Source organism: Vollenhovia emeryi, unplaced genomic scaffold (assembly GCF_000949405.1).
Source record: "Vollenhovia emeryi isolate VEMERY1.0 unplaced genomic scaffold, V.emery_V1.0 DF939139.1, whole genome shotgun sequence".
In the NCBI taxonomy this organism is placed as follows: domain Eukaryota; kingdom Metazoa; phylum Arthropoda; class Insecta; order Hymenoptera; family Formicidae; genus Vollenhovia; species Vollenhovia emeryi.
In genome coordinates this window covers 253,416-270,698 of record NW_011967227.1, presented here as the reverse complement: position 1 = coordinate 270,698, position 17,283 = coordinate 253,416, and the positions used below count along the sequence as shown (strand labels likewise).

The 17,283-nt window shown below is 34.2% G+C and overlaps 2 protein-coding genes across 8 annotated transcripts in view; one reads left to right on the top strand and one right to left on the bottom strand.

Moving 5' to 3' along the window:
* LOC105567241 (epidermal growth factor receptor) overlaps positions 1-17,283 on the top strand; it is a 156,978-nt gene that overhangs the window by 38,875 nt on the left and 100,820 nt on the right. The window lies entirely within an intron of this gene.
* Positions 10,328-14,488, bottom strand: LOC105567239. 7 transcript variants are annotated; one of them, XM_012021942.1, is made up of 5 exons: positions 14,055-14,470; positions 13,167-13,307; positions 12,951-13,100; positions 11,231-11,294; positions 10,328-10,739 (listed from the first exon to the last, which is right to left on the bottom strand). In XM_012021942.1, exons 2-5 carry the CDS (start codon positions 13,264-13,266, stop codon positions 10,688-10,690), a joined length of 366 nt encoding a protein of 121 aa, XP_011877332.1. In that variant the 5' UTR covers positions 13,267-13,307; positions 14,055-14,470; the 3' UTR covers positions 10,328-10,687. The 7 variants fall into 7 exon arrangements, 2 of the variants coding, with proteins under 2 accessions (XP_011877332.1, XP_011877331.1); XR_001009332.1 differs by lacking the exon at positions 14,055-14,470 and having other exon boundaries at positions 11,671-13,100; positions 13,167-13,599; XR_001009334.1 differs by lacking the exon at positions 14,055-14,470 and having other exon boundaries at positions 12,932-13,100; positions 13,167-13,597.

The window sequence follows — 17,283 nt, the reverse complement described above, 5'->3', positions numbered from 1 at the left end:
ACTACGTATACACGAACGTGCACGAGGTGCTTATCATGACATTAAACCTAAAAAATTATAAACCATACTACCAAAATAAAAATAATATAGGAAAGAGCAAAATATCGACAATAGATATCCCATAATTAAATTGTAAATTTTTATATCTTCTAATTGAAGTTATTTGCGTTTGCTTATACATAGCAAACATTTACATGTCGAAAAATTTTAATAGTATTAGAAATTAATACTAGAAAATAAATAATATTAGAAAATACGTGATTATGGAAGTAATTAGAAAATATTCTCCATTTTATTTGCATAAGTTAATTAACATAATTTATACTTGTCAGGGTTCCATGTACATTTCACAGTTATTATTGTTCCTAAGACAAATGTGATGTACCTAATGCCTTCCTTACGCCATTACTGAATGTGTACATTCGTTTGACACGTACGACAGGAAACGTTTCAACTCTGACAATATATTGCCAATATGGGGATTCGCCGATACCTATACTCACGAAACCACTTGCCACGTCCGCTCCACTTAGAGCAGAAACGAAGTGAAAGTCTTTGAGGCGGTTCTCAGATCATTTGCAGTCTCCTACAGGATGCAGATGTTTGAAATCTTTCCTTGTGTAGAACGGAGATGCTTCAATGAATTGAGAGAGGCGATTATACACTACCCGTACAATTATTTCGTATACGTATCTCGAATTCAACCGCTATTAAACATTCGGCAACTCACTTTTGTAATAATTTAAACTACGCGCCCTACCAAATATAGTTTTTAGTCTGATGTTAGAAGTATACATTTCATTGAATAACAATTTATCACTAAACTCTAAAGAAACTATATGAGAGCAATGCATAAATTTAATTGCCACCGTTGCAGCCAACGGTACTTTCATTAGATCTTCGATCGTTACAATTTGTACATCAGAAATTGATATCATTTTATCGAGCGGATCAATCATTAGAAATTTCATATACGTAATGTTTCAATTATTGTACTTTCTCTCGATTGCCGATTGTTTAATTTTGAAAATTATCTTTTTATTATTTTTCTAAGTCAGAGACTATTATTAAAAAATGTTTACATTACACAACAAAATATAAAAATTAATAAAGTTTTATAATAAAATTCTTTATTTATGATATTCCAAGTGAATGTATTTATATTATAAATAATATATTATTAATAATCAATTATGATATATTACTATGATTAGTTATATTATGTTTTTACTATTAACAAAAATACAGAGTTATTTTAAGTATTTAATTTGTTTTTCAAAATTTACTTTGTGTCGTAAGATCTCGATTACAAATAAACTACAGAAAAATTCAAACGCAGAGCGGTATAGCAGGTTTACATAAAAATCAGTAGATTTAATTATAAAATGTTGTTGGGCTTAGCCGCTCCTTTTGCCGCGCAAAAAAGAATTTTAGAAGGCATGAGTTCCCTATGCCGAACCTTACGTAACAACATCCTCTCTTGCGATATTCACAACTGCTGCGTTAGATTATACCTGTGTTGCAGTATTCGCGTGAACAGATTTTGCTTCTAGTAATTGACGTAAATTCGCGCATGCTTTCAAATCGCTCTCCGCGGCTTTCTTTGAGCAGTTTCCGTGCGATCAGGTCGGAAATCGCATTCGGAGCAGATCGTAGATTACCGGCATGGATTTATTCCGTCCAATGCTAATGGACCGGACGCTGCAGCACATATTTAATCAATTTGCACGGCAGGCCTTTTAGTTGGCGTATGACTAATACTTTAAAAGCCTTTATTTCATCTAAGGAAAAAGCAATATATTGCTGACAACTTTTTATATACATATTTTATGTACGTTGAAATAACATGCTTGCTTTAATTAATGCATAATTACTGCTTTACTTATTAGAATCATGAAATTTTATATTAAGTTCTAGGTTTGTCTTACAATTAGTATACTTTTTATCTATGAAGCTTATAATATTAAAACGATTATTACCTTAAAACTTTGTAAATTATTGTACGTAGACAGTCATTACAATTTTATCTTAAATGTTGAATAATTTGAAGATAAAATAATGTTTTTGGACGTAATCCGAGAATTTAGCATCTCTCATTAGAAAAAAAATAATTTCTATTTAATATAATAAAATTTAGAATTGAATACATTGAAGATTATTTAACAATTTCTCATTTCTTTCTAAATTGTAGTCGCCGTAAAGTAAAATTTGGGTTAAACGGCATTAATGTTAATTGTGCAGAAAATTCAAAATTTTTTATTTATAAACTTCAAAATATATTAGAACTTTTTGTGTAACATACTTCTTTATTATTTTTCTTTAATATATGGAGATCAAAACTACAATCTAAATTAGTGTAATTTCAATTAATTTTATTTTCCACAAATGCGTCTTACATCAGCCACAGCTGATTCTATTATCATGAACGAATGTAGAGATTATTTTTTGTTGCTGCTTACAGCATGTGCATTTAGCAATGTTATACTGATTTCAAAGAATTTCAATCTTTGCTATTGCATCATCTTGTACTTATATCAATAAATCAGTTAGACATCATACACGTCGATCTCCTCTAGAGTCACTTGTAACTTCTATTATCCATCTTAGCGATCTTATAATTCCTTCCGCGAGTGCAGTCAAGGATTAGACGCATGTCTTATGTTTGTACTGCAATTTGCGTCGTAGATCTTTGCTAGACATGACAGAATGTATTACTTCTAAAATTAATAAGAGTACTGTCCCAATAGAAAATGATTTCAGCACTTTATCCATAATTATTATGTGTCGAAAGAGAGAGAAAAATGTATTCTTTAAGAATACAATACTCATTTTAAAAGAATTTTCGCATGGCAAATCATCGGAATGATATAAATTAAAAGTAAGCAGGAGATTAAATTGTTCTTTATAATAACAATGGCTTATTTTGATTCCAGGTGAGTATTGTGAGAGACTTTTTTGGCAGAGTTGGGATAAAACCATACGTAAGTAAAGCGATCACACGAACCAAGGATATTAACAATTTAGGCTCGCGGTAGCCGAGAACGAATACTTCTCGATCATTTTGGTATTCTTTCTCGAGAAGACGTTCTCACGTCATCTCGCGTTACAGCTCGCATTATCTGCGCTTTCTTTATCCCCTCTTTGCACATCTTGCCATCTTCGGTCTTCCTCTGTGGCCTACAAAGCCGACTCGGTAGCCCGTCTTGTTGGGTTCCCACATGCCGACAAAGAATTCTAAAGATTCGTTGGGAACTCTCGTGCCACGTTCGGACCTGTGCGTTACGATTGATCGACTTTTTCTGCCAGAGTTCTCGACAGTTTTAACAGGTCTCGACGAATTTCCGCCGGTGATTCTTTAACCTGTCGCCATAAAATCCATTAATCGGCCCCAACTGGCGCCGATACTTTAAACTTTAAAGAATATGAATTTTAGAACTCATACTTTAGGTCTCGTAGTTTTACTTGACAATACGAACTTGACAATTACATAACAGAGAGGTAAAAATATAATGCAGATATTAAAATCTATTATGCAACCATATAGTGAAAAATATCTGCGTGCAACATTATGATTTTATCAATATTTCTGCGCACGTACTTTTTACCTGTAGCGTAGTACAGAGATTTATTCACTTTGAATACGTTACGCTGAATTCATGATCCATGATCCACATTAGACACATCAACTGTACTTTGTAGTCACGTCTCATGATTGCACGTTAATCGGTCTGAGTCACATGAACACGCGCCTGATTAATGATTACTCGGTCAGGTCCAGTGATCTCACTGGAATGAAGCTTTATAGCTTGTTGTTAATCACTGACGTCTGAGCGGTGTTGCGAGGGGTAGTGTAAACTTTCTGTTGCTGTAACGAGTTACGTCCGCATTAGAGTGCATTAGAGAAAAATCGCAATGATGCAAGCGAAAACCATGATCCACCCAGAACATAATTCAAGACAGATGCTAAATGAAAGGAGATGTTATGTAGCGAACTGCTCGCCGAGAATCGCGCTTAAAATAATAAAAACGGAAGGATAGTTAGGCATCTAGATTATTGATTCTGCGAAAAATGTTGAGACGTATAAATTTATTGAAAAATTGGTACGTTTCAAACATTTAAAGCAAAAGTACAATTTTAACTCTTGCGAAACTACATAGGATTACATTAAACGTAGTATATTGTAAATATGTTTGAACATACATATAAATTTACATTATTTTATACCGTTATATTCTCTAATTCACTTAATTTTTATTTGATTCAATTTTTCTATTTTTCTCTTCTTTTCCTTAATTATCTTTTATTATATGTTATATCTATACGTTATTTTTAAGTTGAAAATTTATCAGTACATCAAATTTCTTACTTAAACGTTAAAAACTTGATAATAATTTAAAATTTATGTATTGCATCTTTGTTGCATTTGAAATATAAACAGGCTAATCATATTGCTAGGCCAGTCAGCGAAATTGAAAAAAAAAACAAGAACGATACGTCGCACATTCCATCATCTTTTATCAGAATGACAGGATACTGCGGTACAAACTAAACGCATAAGCAGTAGCGGAGAATTCGCTAGTCGGTGCATAATGCAATAGGCATCAGGTGTCCCTTGTGGAGTGTTCTTTGAATAATTGCAAACATCGCGTAATTTGATTTCTAAATGGAATACAGGCTCGAACTTTTTGCTAATGTCATTAAAAACGTTTCAGTAATGTCCGCTGAATAAAATCAAACCGGATGCACTATATATTATTTTTCTCTGTAGTAAAGCGAATTACAGAAATATTGTTTAGTAGAACTTTAATAATTTAGATAAATATACATGCTATATTTTATCCACAAAACTTGAACGTGATCAATGAGGAAAACAGGTATATCGGTATATAAACACTTGAATTAAATTATAATTATCAACGCCCGTTAGCGCTCCAGAATCAGTCTCACTGTTATTTGCAAAGTAGAATGAATAGAGCGATCTAGAAACGAGGATCGTACTATTTGGAAAATAAAAGGCGTTTATTCGACAAACAATGATCTGGACGCGGTGATTAATCGATCGCGAATAAAAGGACGTTGTCGATCGGGAATTGAAGAACAGAGTAAAAATGTGAATATAGAAAGACACGTGGAGTATTACATTGGCGTCATATAAGGCTCAACATTAATTCGCTACCTTTGATACCCGAATAATGATGCTTCCGTAGAATTACAATTTCGTCGGTTTAAATTTACTTTCTTATTACTTTATTAGAATTGTAAAAATTTAGCTTGATTACAATTGTAAAGTATGTAGCACCTTTGTAAATGTAGAGTCAAGTATATTCTTTTATCGATATGGTAATATTTATAATGTACATACTTTTACAGATCTAACATTCCTTTTCTTCTTATTTAATGCAATTACATTATCATAAGTCAAAAAGCGAAGTCTTTGTCTTGATTTTCGAATATTTATATCTTTCTTTTGAAAAAAACATTGTTATTTAATTTTAAAGTCTAAATTGTTTAAAGTCAGGGCATCGTAATAACTTAATAAATTATGTTTTTTTAAATGTTATACTCCATTAATTAATTTATACAGAATTTTGATTACTTTTAGGGTAACCATTTAATTATCTAGACATTCTTATGTTCGCAAAAACATTCACGGGAAAATTGTACGTGCATGCAAACTTGCTCATAAAATACTGCATTTAAAGCATCCATCTATTAACCGAAGTTCCTTCTCACGTCAACGGCGCGAAATCATTGTTCCTACGAATGTGTGATTATCGAGGTTCAATTAATCATGGTATTTTATCACCGTTTAATGGTATCCTTGGCTGTTGTAAAATCACTATCGCACGCAACGAGAGGTATTATACGACGCAACTAGGCAACACACTTCAACATCGGATTCCGTCAAGATTTATCGCGTTCAACATTTCCGCTGTGAATCGTATTTTTATGTCACGCAAGACGTCGATTCTCCGATACGGCAGGAGTATCCTAGCGTTCGATTACAGCTTGGTTTAATGATAATTGAGATCGCACGCGAGCGGAAATCTTATCGTCGCTTCCGATCAGGAAGGAAGGTACGGGGAAAAAGAGGGCTACTCAGAGTGAAGAGAGCTGCTTGAGTGCATCCTGCTTCCGATGACACTCTCATCTGCTCATCAACGGATTGCATGGGAAGAAAACGTCATCTGATACGTTCCTTAGGGGAAGGTTCCTCGCACGAACCCGGTCGGAGACGTGCAATCTTTTTCGGCAGCTCTTAAAAAAAAATGAAGAAGCATCACGCCTACTTTCGTTTCACACAACCTGTATTATGTGAGCAGATGGCCGTCGAATACGATGAATTCGTTGATGAGCAGACTCGATGCAAAAGAGAAGTTCCAGGCAAAGAGATGAGCGCGTAAGAGAAAGATACGAGCGTGTAACTATCCCTTCATAAACCAGTTCACAGAAATTTTGCAGACACGCAGATGACCGTTGAAAAGCCGTTGCACGCCAATTTTTAAACACACGTTACGATGCTTGATAACAATGACTATTTGATAAACTATTTAATGGGGTGGCTATTATATCAGATTTTAATTGTTTTACTTTACGCTTAAAACTAAATGATCTTTTGTCTTCATTTATTTTTTCCAAAAACGTTATATCTGATCAATTTGGCGTTTACATTTTCTTGATGTTTGCAACGCCAAACTTACAATTTTACATCGTTTTTGCCAAAGATCCGCAAACGATTCTTGACATTTAAGTTTTATCGCTCGTCGTTATTCCCGCAATATCTCCATCGATCGTGACGATTTTAAAAACATTTATTCCTTCTTCAGACAATATTCTCATTACCGCGGATGATAGCAATCTGCTCCAGTTAATAATTGAAGGAAACACGCAGTATTAAATAAATACGACCGGATGTTTCGATTTAACGGCGGCATTTAAGTATTATTGATCTCATTTGACGCCTCGAGTTATCGCGTTTCTTAACATTTTCCCATGGTGTTCTGTTTGTATCATTAAGCGCCAACGCAATTACTATAATGATGTCACCATCCGGCAGACTGTCATCTTCCGTAGCGAATGAAGCGGCACAGATAACATACTGTGAAGTTAATTATTATTTTAAACGCACGCGTGTGTATCATCCAATACCATTGAAGACATCAGCCACACAAAAGTTTCCAGATTATCTAATTAACCGCAGTTTTTAGAATACGCATGTATATAATCAGCAAGTGATTAAGTATTATAACGAATAATGGAAGCTTGCAAACTAATCTCGCGTAAACGTTGCCGCTACACCGCGACTTTAACAGATTCGAAACAAATTAGATTTAACGGTTCATCATTTTCCGGGGCATGTGGGTCGGTCTTGAGAACGCTTCGCACTTCTGCGCGAACTCGCGCAAAATGCACGACAAGAAACAGCAAATTAATATGCATAATTTGTCGGAACAATGGCGAGAACGAGGCTCGCTCTCGAAAGCGGGGTCGCGAACGAAACGAGTCGACTACGACGTGGAAACGAGTGGAGGAACGACTCCCCGTGCCGTGGAAAAGACTCCTCTATTGAGGTTTGTGAGATCTCAGGTGAATAAGATTCTCCACCGAAATCATTACTGTGCCAACTAGAGGCGTCGTACGAATGTACGTCGCGCTCGGGTTCGTTGCACCGAAAATTTCACTCGGACTTATCGAACGAACGCGTAAACGTAGCGTCACGTCACGCATGTATACTTCTATACAATAGTTAGATTTTATTGCGGTGCGCTATGTATGTACATCTCATTGCGTAACAATAAGGACGCGCCTCAAGGTGTTAATTAAGTACTGTAGTTGCCTTTCTACTGGATGATGAATTCGCCCCTTCGTCTTTCTACGAAGCTTAAATTAAAGAACTCTTCCCGACTATAAGTCGGGATATAAGATATATATATATACATTATATATTATGATTAACTTGATTTAGTAAACTCGTAATTAACTCGTGATTAAATCTTAGCTTTCGCATCTTGATTTAAGAATCTTTCAACAGTGAATTTTGCTATACATGAAATATAACTTTTCCAATTTTATTTGATTTAAATCAGCCTTAAAGAGATGGAGATCAAATTAATATTAGAAAATGTAATAATCGAGATAAATCGCACGTCATCCAAAGTTTGTAAAAATATAATAAATCGCAATCTCTCGCGCATTTTTTCGCGCATGCGTTGCAATTCGGCAGATTAATCGCCACGTATATGTCGCGCTTTTTTTGGCAAACAACCAACGATGGTGACTTAACTTGCCTCGGCGCACCCGTATCTTATCCGCGGAACGACAGTCGCGTTACGAGCCTAAGACAATGAGGTCGCCATGTTTTTCTTGTGTCCTCGCATGACGACCGAAACGGCTCTGAAACCCGGTGCCGTATAAGACCGTCGTCTTGCTTCCTTCTACACGGGCGCTCCCATCCGTGACGCCCTACCTTCGCTCGCATAAACGTAAGACATGGAACCAACGGCGACTCTCGTATCCAGACGAGTGATTTACAAGCAACAATTAGCTTCACGCTGCGACTAAACGCGATATTAATATACATTGATATTCAATGAACAACTAAGCGCGAAAAATGGAAAGTGCGATAAGAATGTCAGAAATAAATCAAGAAGAAAATTACCATCTCGTTTGCATATCTTTACATATAGAAATTAGGGTTCTTGTAAAAGAAATATATTGTGTGTACAAATGTCTAAGATGTCTAGATGTGTATTATGTGTATGAATTAGGAAAATGATATATTTCTTTTCCTAATTCTACACTTAAGTTATCTAAACAATTTTCGAGTTTTATTAGTGCGCATAAATGTATTTCGCAACTATTAATATAAAGGCTGGACAAAATGATATATCATATTTAAATTTTTGAGGTTAGTCATTAACCTATTTCTTTTAAGAAAACAATGTTTTCTTGACTGAAAAGGTTCGTAATTTGTTATTTACATTTTCAGAGTTTATTTCTTAAGAAATGATAGAAATCGACATAACGCGAGCAATGCGTAATTGCATGCATTCTCGCTTTCACTCATTTCTAAATCGCTATCATTGATCGCAACGCAAGTATACGATCTTGTGAGTTGGTAAAACAGAATATAGATCAGTTCCCTAACTCTGTCGGTGAAGATTTATCAATAGTCGGTAAAACAGCTTACAAAGAATTTAAATTGTTCTTACTAATAGTCGGTATAAAGAAATTTATTATATCGACAGATGTATTTACTCACAAATTTGTATTAGTTCAAATTTGTGCCGCAGATCATACAAACTTTGACTTTTAGTTGATTATCGAAATCTCTTCAAAACTTAAATTATTTTAAAATATTTATTTACATATAAAACAAAATATCTCAATATATATCTTAAAATAACCTAATATATGTATATTTTAAAATAAAATTCTTGTTTGTCAAAACATGTATTATTAAAAAATCTAATACACATCTTACAAAACATCTTATGTTTATGAAAAGAAGACTTTAGCATAATACTTTTTGCACATAAACATAAGATAATTAATTAAAGCTCGCAGCTGTAAAATAAAAATAAAATCTTTATAAAAGTATTTCATATTGATTTGTATATTAGAACATCTGCAGTAATCTTTTAATTGCGGTATATGTTCGGTATGTAATCGTATGCAGAGGCAATCTAATTTGTACTTTGCTTGTTTAAAATTTGCGATAATAGTGGAATGGATATAAAATTATTCTATACAATACTGTGAAATGGACTCTAACCGAATGTTGCGCCGTTAAACGCCTCCACTGTAATTTTCCTTTTCATGCATGAGTTCGTTGGAAACGTTGGCCCATTTTCCGGGTGCTCTAGCGCAATCTAGCAATTAAAATCATTTTGTTTCGCAAAAAAAGTAGGCGACGGAAATGTTCGTTTTATTATCCGTGTTCAATAATACGCGATATTTCATAAAAGCTTGAAGGCAACTGTGATCACTGGCACGCGGAGAAAGCGAGTTGTTTTGGAGGGACAGAGAATCTAGTTACATATATCTTGTATGTAATAACGCATAACGTTTAATCTTTTCGTTGCGCTTGAGCACATATGGAAACACACACATAATCGTTGTATACGATTTCGATTATTTATGATAACAGATCAATTTCATTTGCTATAAATGTGTTTGAGGAAAATAGAAATAAGTATATTACAAGTTGTTATTGTTCTGATAAAATTTCAAATATCTTGGGAACAATTTTATTAATTTTTATATAGAAGAAAATTGAGACCTTTATAATTTGATTATACTTTCAAATAAATCAATAGATAAATATACATTTCAATAAATCTTTTATTATACATTTTTTTACAAATGTAAATAGTAACCATCTAGCAAAAAGGATAAATGCATACAAAACTTTTTTATTAATAAGAGAAGCATGATATAAAAAAGAGAAGCATTTCTGAAAAGCACCACATTTTACGATTTTTTTAGTATTATTGTACAACATCAATTCCTGCGCTCGCTAAGTCGCTCGAGCATATTTTTCGATCCTGAACGCTCGCCAAATATTTAATAAATTTTCGAAAAGAAGAGGAAGGCTTGGTAATCTCTTTAGTTAGCGAGTGAAGCGTCTCCTTGTAGACTCCATGAGCGGACACTCGATGTCTAAGCACATTAACGGAACGTCGGTCAGTTTGCCTTCGACTTAAAGCTCGTCTTGGTCAGGTAAATATTGAAGTGCCTGCGAGATGTGGAGAATGCCGAGAGCTAAGTGATTGTATATAATATCATATATTAAGATTCATGCAAATGCATTTGCAAGTTTTAGCGAGTAGTGCAACAAAGTCAGCAAATTATTTCGAAACTTGATTAATGGAACGATCTCTTTAAAGTAACTTTAACTTTTCTTAATATAGCGATATATCGGAAGTTAACAAAAATTACAATTAAAATTATCAATCGATTGATCGCGGATCAAGAAAACTTCAAGATAGGTCCTCACTAAGGATTGATATACCTTTGCAAAATAAGTAAAATTGAATCAACTAAATAAAACCCTCTGCTGTTTCAAAAGTTAACAGTTCTGAGCGCGAGTACCACGGGGAACAACAGCAAGGATTTCTAGCATCTACGCCCGTGTAAGTCGAGAATGTGTGAAGAGAGAAGAGAAAGAAGAATCTCTCCGCTCCTCACGTGTGCGTGTATAGGTACTTTTACGTGTCGAGTACGTACGTATGCGCTTGTATACGCGAGGTCGTCGGCCTTCGTAAGGATAGAGCTTCATATCCAGCATCACCTATCGGACAGAGAGCGAAACTTGCCTCGAAATCCGCATTCTACGAGAGAGAGGGAGAGAGAGAAACCGTTACCGGGAGAGGGGGGCTCTCCTGCCGTTTCATAATGACGGAATTGCTGTTTCTCCGAAATAATAATATACAATATAATATTAAAATGAAATTACGTAATTTGGTATCGCCATTGAAGTAAAGTAACGTTAACAGATAGGAAAGTGGTACGATTTTCATAGCAGTTTGTCTACAAGTTCTTTTTGACTCACAATGTTTTGGAAATATCAATTAATTAATGATAAAATTGAGAAATTCGTAAATTCTCTTTCTGTCTCGAAAGATGTCCGGAAAGAAATCTATACATCTTATCGATCTGCATCGAACCTATGCGGAGTTAGAACTGCAGCTCGGTACCGGATGGAAAACAGTTGGAGAACGGGTGAAAGTGTGGCGAAGCTCTCGGCGCTTCACTCAAGGTCATCTGCTTCCTTTCCATAAAAAAATGACAAGTTGTGTAATGATGCCACAGGAGATAGTTTGGACTAATTCACTATTTTAAAAAAAGCGATCTCTTTGCCTACCGGAACTTGCACTCATGCGGAGATAAAGCAAATCTATACGAGAAATACCAATTAGATCCAATTATTCTGTTCGAGGGAAAAGTATAAATAAATAACCAGATTTATTTCGAAAGTAACTGCGTTTAAATTATATCGGTGTCTCATTAAAATTGATTGCTTCTCAAAGTTTTACTGCTACTTCTTCTCAGATGAACGGTTTAACTATTAGTTTTAGAAATTCTGATATTTGAATCGACCTAACAACTAAGAAAACCAGGAATGTTATAATAATTTAAATAGAAAATGTTTAGTATTGTTATATATGTTTAGAATTAAACTGTTAATAAAATATATTACTTAATGTGCGCATGTGTAAAAAAATAGTGTGCAAACTTGATTCTATCGAAGTACGCATTTTAAAAAGTTGCCAGAAAAACTCGAGCAGGCAGATAGAGAGCGCCGAGATTAACCGAGTATACGTTTGCTAAGTGAACATTTCTCTGCTTCTTTCCGCGGCACGAGAAACTCCTGAATAACAAGAAAGGCAGGAAAATGAATCGAGGCAAGGTAGCACACGCGAGCTTTCACTTTGAGTCGCGCTCGAGCATGGCATTAAATGCTGAGCGCGTAGCGTCGATACGTCCTAATGGGACGTTCGCTGACGCTCGAAAAGAGAATAAAAGAGAGGAAGGCGAAGAGAAGCCGAGGAGAAGACGCACGAGCGCGTGGTACTTCCTATAAAACTGTCATCGACAAGGAACTCAAGGAGGCCCCGTGTCCAGCACCACAAATCGTCGTCTTCGTTGTTGTCTTCGGCGACGAAGCGGCAGCGTGTAACGTTACGACAGCCGATAACTCCTGTAACCGTGTAAGGCGTCCAGCTCTGGCGGTCTATGATGCATGCCTAATTGCCTGTAATGGCAGGTTTTCGAAAGTGGCCCCTTGATGGTTAGGCAAGTATATGACGCGCTCGTCCAACGAAGTAAACGCGAGAACTGGAGTTCCTACATATTCACGCGGACCGACCAGATCCTCCTCTTTGCAACCGCGCGTGAACTCTTTCGTATATGCTTATATGCACTCACGAGTAATGCTTATCCTTACACGAATTCCTCAGCCCCACCGTGATGTGCTGACGTTTGAACTTTCGCTTCAAAATGATCGTCCATCTCCTTTTACTGAATTTTTCACCGTATCTGCTATATGCAGTCACACTAGTCGAGGATCTCTTCTTTGAAACTATTGTACAGCAACCTGAGAATTCAAATAATTAAGGAAATGTTTATGAAATGCAAGAAATTTGATAATTTACATAATTACAATTTTTGTGGCACTGTTTGCAATCAGAAGAGACACTTTCATTTCCTTTGGCCACATTATATGCTAAAAAAAGTAGCCCTTTCAATGCAATGTATCGCATACATTGCAGTGCGTACGACGGATTAAATCGTCAGCCTGAAACTGGGAAGCGCGGAAGAGGAGTAGGCGTGACCTGACGACGCACCGGATCAGTTTTGATGAGTGGCACGTTGCACAAAAATGCGATAAAAGACGCTCGAAAGAGATGCTCGTTTCACGCATCGAAAACTCCAATAATAACGCGCATAAAGAATTTATTACGTCCATCGGGGGAAAGTTATTACATCTTTAGTGAAATTAAACTGCACATCTAATGAGACTAGGCTACTTAACTTTCATTAACGTCACTTTTATTTTTCTAAGGGTAATTCTGTTTCATCAAATAGAAAAGGAAGGAGTGAGAATAACATATTATTCGAATTACATGTTATTTATGCTTTACATTTGCCTTTTTTCAAGCAAACAAACATTTTATAATAGAAATTTAAATTAAAGAAATTTAAATATTTATTATTTAGAAAAACGTTATTTGAAATTAGTAAAAAGTACTTATATATATCAAGGGACTTGTCCGTATAGAAAAATTAATTTGGTTTTCTTCTTTTAAATGAATAAAATTTCCAGTGTAATACAAATAGTACTATTGTTATTTCATGGCTGATATGAGAGTTGAGATACGGTGCGTAAAAGCATCAACGATCAGTGTAATATTGTTATTTTATATTACTATTATTATTACATATTTATATAATAGCGAATTGAGAAATCCCAATATGTATGAGTGAGATTAAGTTGGTACATATTTCGGCTTCATGATTCATCAAATATCGATTAATATAGGCAGCTCACCTGTCCTGCTTCTGTCTTGTCAGCCAAAAATTTATCCGCCAATCATCAGACTTGCTCATCAGACTTGCTCATCAGATTGTTATCTGGCAGACGGTGAAAGAGAGGTTGGAATACCTTCGCGGAAATCTCTTGATCGTTGATGCTTTTACACACCGTATCTCAACTCTCATATCAGCCATAAAACTGGAATGTTCCAGCAAATTTTTCTGTGCAACGAATATTCTCACGTTTCGATCATCGTAGTAGCGATTCGAACATCGTAGTACTGATAAATAGAGATAATGCTATTAAAAAAGACGATTACGATAAAGTTCTATCTACATTTTATTACGCCGAAATGGAGAAGTCATTGAACTGTGAGAAATTGGTACGTAGACTGAATCCTGGAATTAATTCTGATTTGATTAAATTCGGTGTTCATAAAATAAAAACGAAGTGGACATTTTTATTGAATAAATATATTTAATTTTTTAGTTTTGTGCAATTTCGATTTTTACTATTATTGAAAATGATATATTCTAGGATTGACTGGATAAAACGTATCTTCTCCTCTTACTATTTTTAAAGAAAAGTTTTTTAACCTTCTTTTTCATTTAAAAATATGATCTTTCATAACTGTTTCTTATACAATATTGTATGTGATAGACAGTAACAATAATTTTATACATTTAAAAGTTTAACATGATATAATTTAAACAAATATGTATACATTAATAATAATTAATATAATGATAATTTATATTTAATAAATCAATCCTAAAGGATTGATATAAATTTCTATCGATTTTAATAATTATGCATTTCGAAATTGTAACTTTAACATCTAATCATAATCTTATTTCGATAATTCATATTTATTAAATTACAGAAATAAGTTGAGGAGAAATTCTGAATATAGAAGATTACGTGTGATTACATTCGATACTTTTTGAGATACCATATAATTAATTACCACTCCAATTTGTAGGGCACGTGGTTTGAGCGAAACTATTCAGAATGAAAAAGTGTAAATTACAATTTCGATTTAGCGATAAAATCAAACCGATTAACCAACAAGTTGCACTAACGCGTGGGTCAAACACAGTCTGACTCGTGCATTATTGTTCTGCCATTTTTTACCTCTTGCGGTGCGCCACTGCTCTTTATTGGCCCCTGGAAACGTGACTCGGTTCGGCCTCACGTTTCTTTGACGATGTCTATCAAGTCCATTTGACGGAACTGATCGACTAAGTATCTTGTTTTGCCAGTCTGCAATGTACGCTTTCGTAATTATTCTTCTAACGTTTCTCTCGAATTGCAAAGTTAATTATAGAAATAAACATACGCGTATATTTATTTTGCATTACCTTGAACAGTAGCTAGTCTGTATAAAAAAATAGTATAAATTTTTATTCTTTATAAATGCTTAATACAATTTTGAAAGCTTTGGCAAAGTTTGCAATTTCTATTACTCGAAATTTACTAGTATTTCCAAAAAAAGATAAAAAATAAAAGTTACCAAATTTAACAAATAAATTTTCTAAATATTGTATTAATTAATATAAATATTTCCAGTTTTTAACTTGAATTGCAGCTTTAGTTTTAAAAGCGTATTTATAATTTTAAAAGGAAATATTATATTTGATTTATTTACTTCAAAATATAAAATTATTACTTCTAGCATCTGGTTTTTAAATCAACATAATTAAGACAAGAGATAGCGTAATAAAAATAAAGATGTCTTAAATGTTCTTTTATTAGAGACATAAATTTCACAGCAATCAGAATTAACAATTTATTACATTTACAAACATTGATTTTATGTAACCATATATGTAGTCGAAGTATAAGATTGTGGGTGAATAATCTCCCTTGAAGATCTTGAAGAGCGGTTGTTTGAATCGTAAAAACATAATAACATTTCGTCGAAACACGAAACTCTTCCCGGCGTTTTGATGCCCGCATATTTCTTAATGGCGGATAAGAAAAGGAGGAAAACGAATGCGTGGGTTCAGCGAGGTGATAAAAGCGTGTGTGATTTGATTGACGCTCCTAATGTTAACTTCTTAACTCTAATCAATTTCACCAGCAAACGAGTTGCACGTAACGGTACCGCGTTCTTTCGAAATCCATTACGTTACAAAGTGTTCTGGAAAATTTCCACTAGCAAAACAATTCTCTATTTAAAAACTTTATTTTATTTTTATATTTTACAATTTTATATTTGATATAAGTAGAAACTTGCGTGACCTATTTTTACAGTTTTGTATATACAACTTAAATATATTTATTAATTTTCAAATTAAAATTTTATTGTTTAAAGTCTACTTGAAATAAAATTATAAATAAATTACTCGGTAATGTAAGTCGCTATGTACATTTTTATATATTTTAATATTTAGACTTTGGCATCAATTGTAATAAAAACAATCCTTTTCAACGTGTATTAAAAAAATATTGTTATTTCATTATTGCACAAATTTTTGGAACACTCTGTAGACGTGCTTTTTATCAGTGATTCTTATCGAGGTTCCCAGCTTCTCTCTTGATAATTATGCGCCGCTGCGTTAGAAGATTGTTTCCGTCAGGTCGGATTTGACTGATGCGCCGTCATCGTTTCTCCTCGTCGAATAAGATCGACGCATTCCAGTTGCTAGCATCGATGATGAATGGATACGTGGCAATTACAAGCAGTAAAGAGCTGCGAATGATTGATTTGCCGCGGAGAATTACTGTACGATATTATCCGTAGAGGATAATTATTCTATTTATGCGAGCACACATTTTTACACGGTCTAGATAGTTCCACAAACCAGATATGTGGAAATATATATCGTATGGTAATTTGATTACATAATTGTAATTCACTACTCTGGTGGACCTTGATTGTTTTAACATGCACAAATAGAAAACAATAATGAGAGAATTGCATTTGTATAATGAGAAATATAAAAAGAAAAGAATAATTTTGTAACGATACGCTGAATTGAATATAATATGCAAGAGGTTAAAACTAATTAAATTGAAGCTATTACGTAAGAAAATAACATGGAAATTTACATGGATGTGCTTTATATAAGGAGTACGAGTAGAGGAACTATTTACCTATCAGATTACACAGACTAAGAATAAAATTTATCTAATCTTTTGATATTCTCACTTCGTATCGGAATATCAATACGATATTTGTTCAAGCGTACTCATACAACTCCTCGACGAAATATTGCGTTACTTTCAGATATTTTCTTAT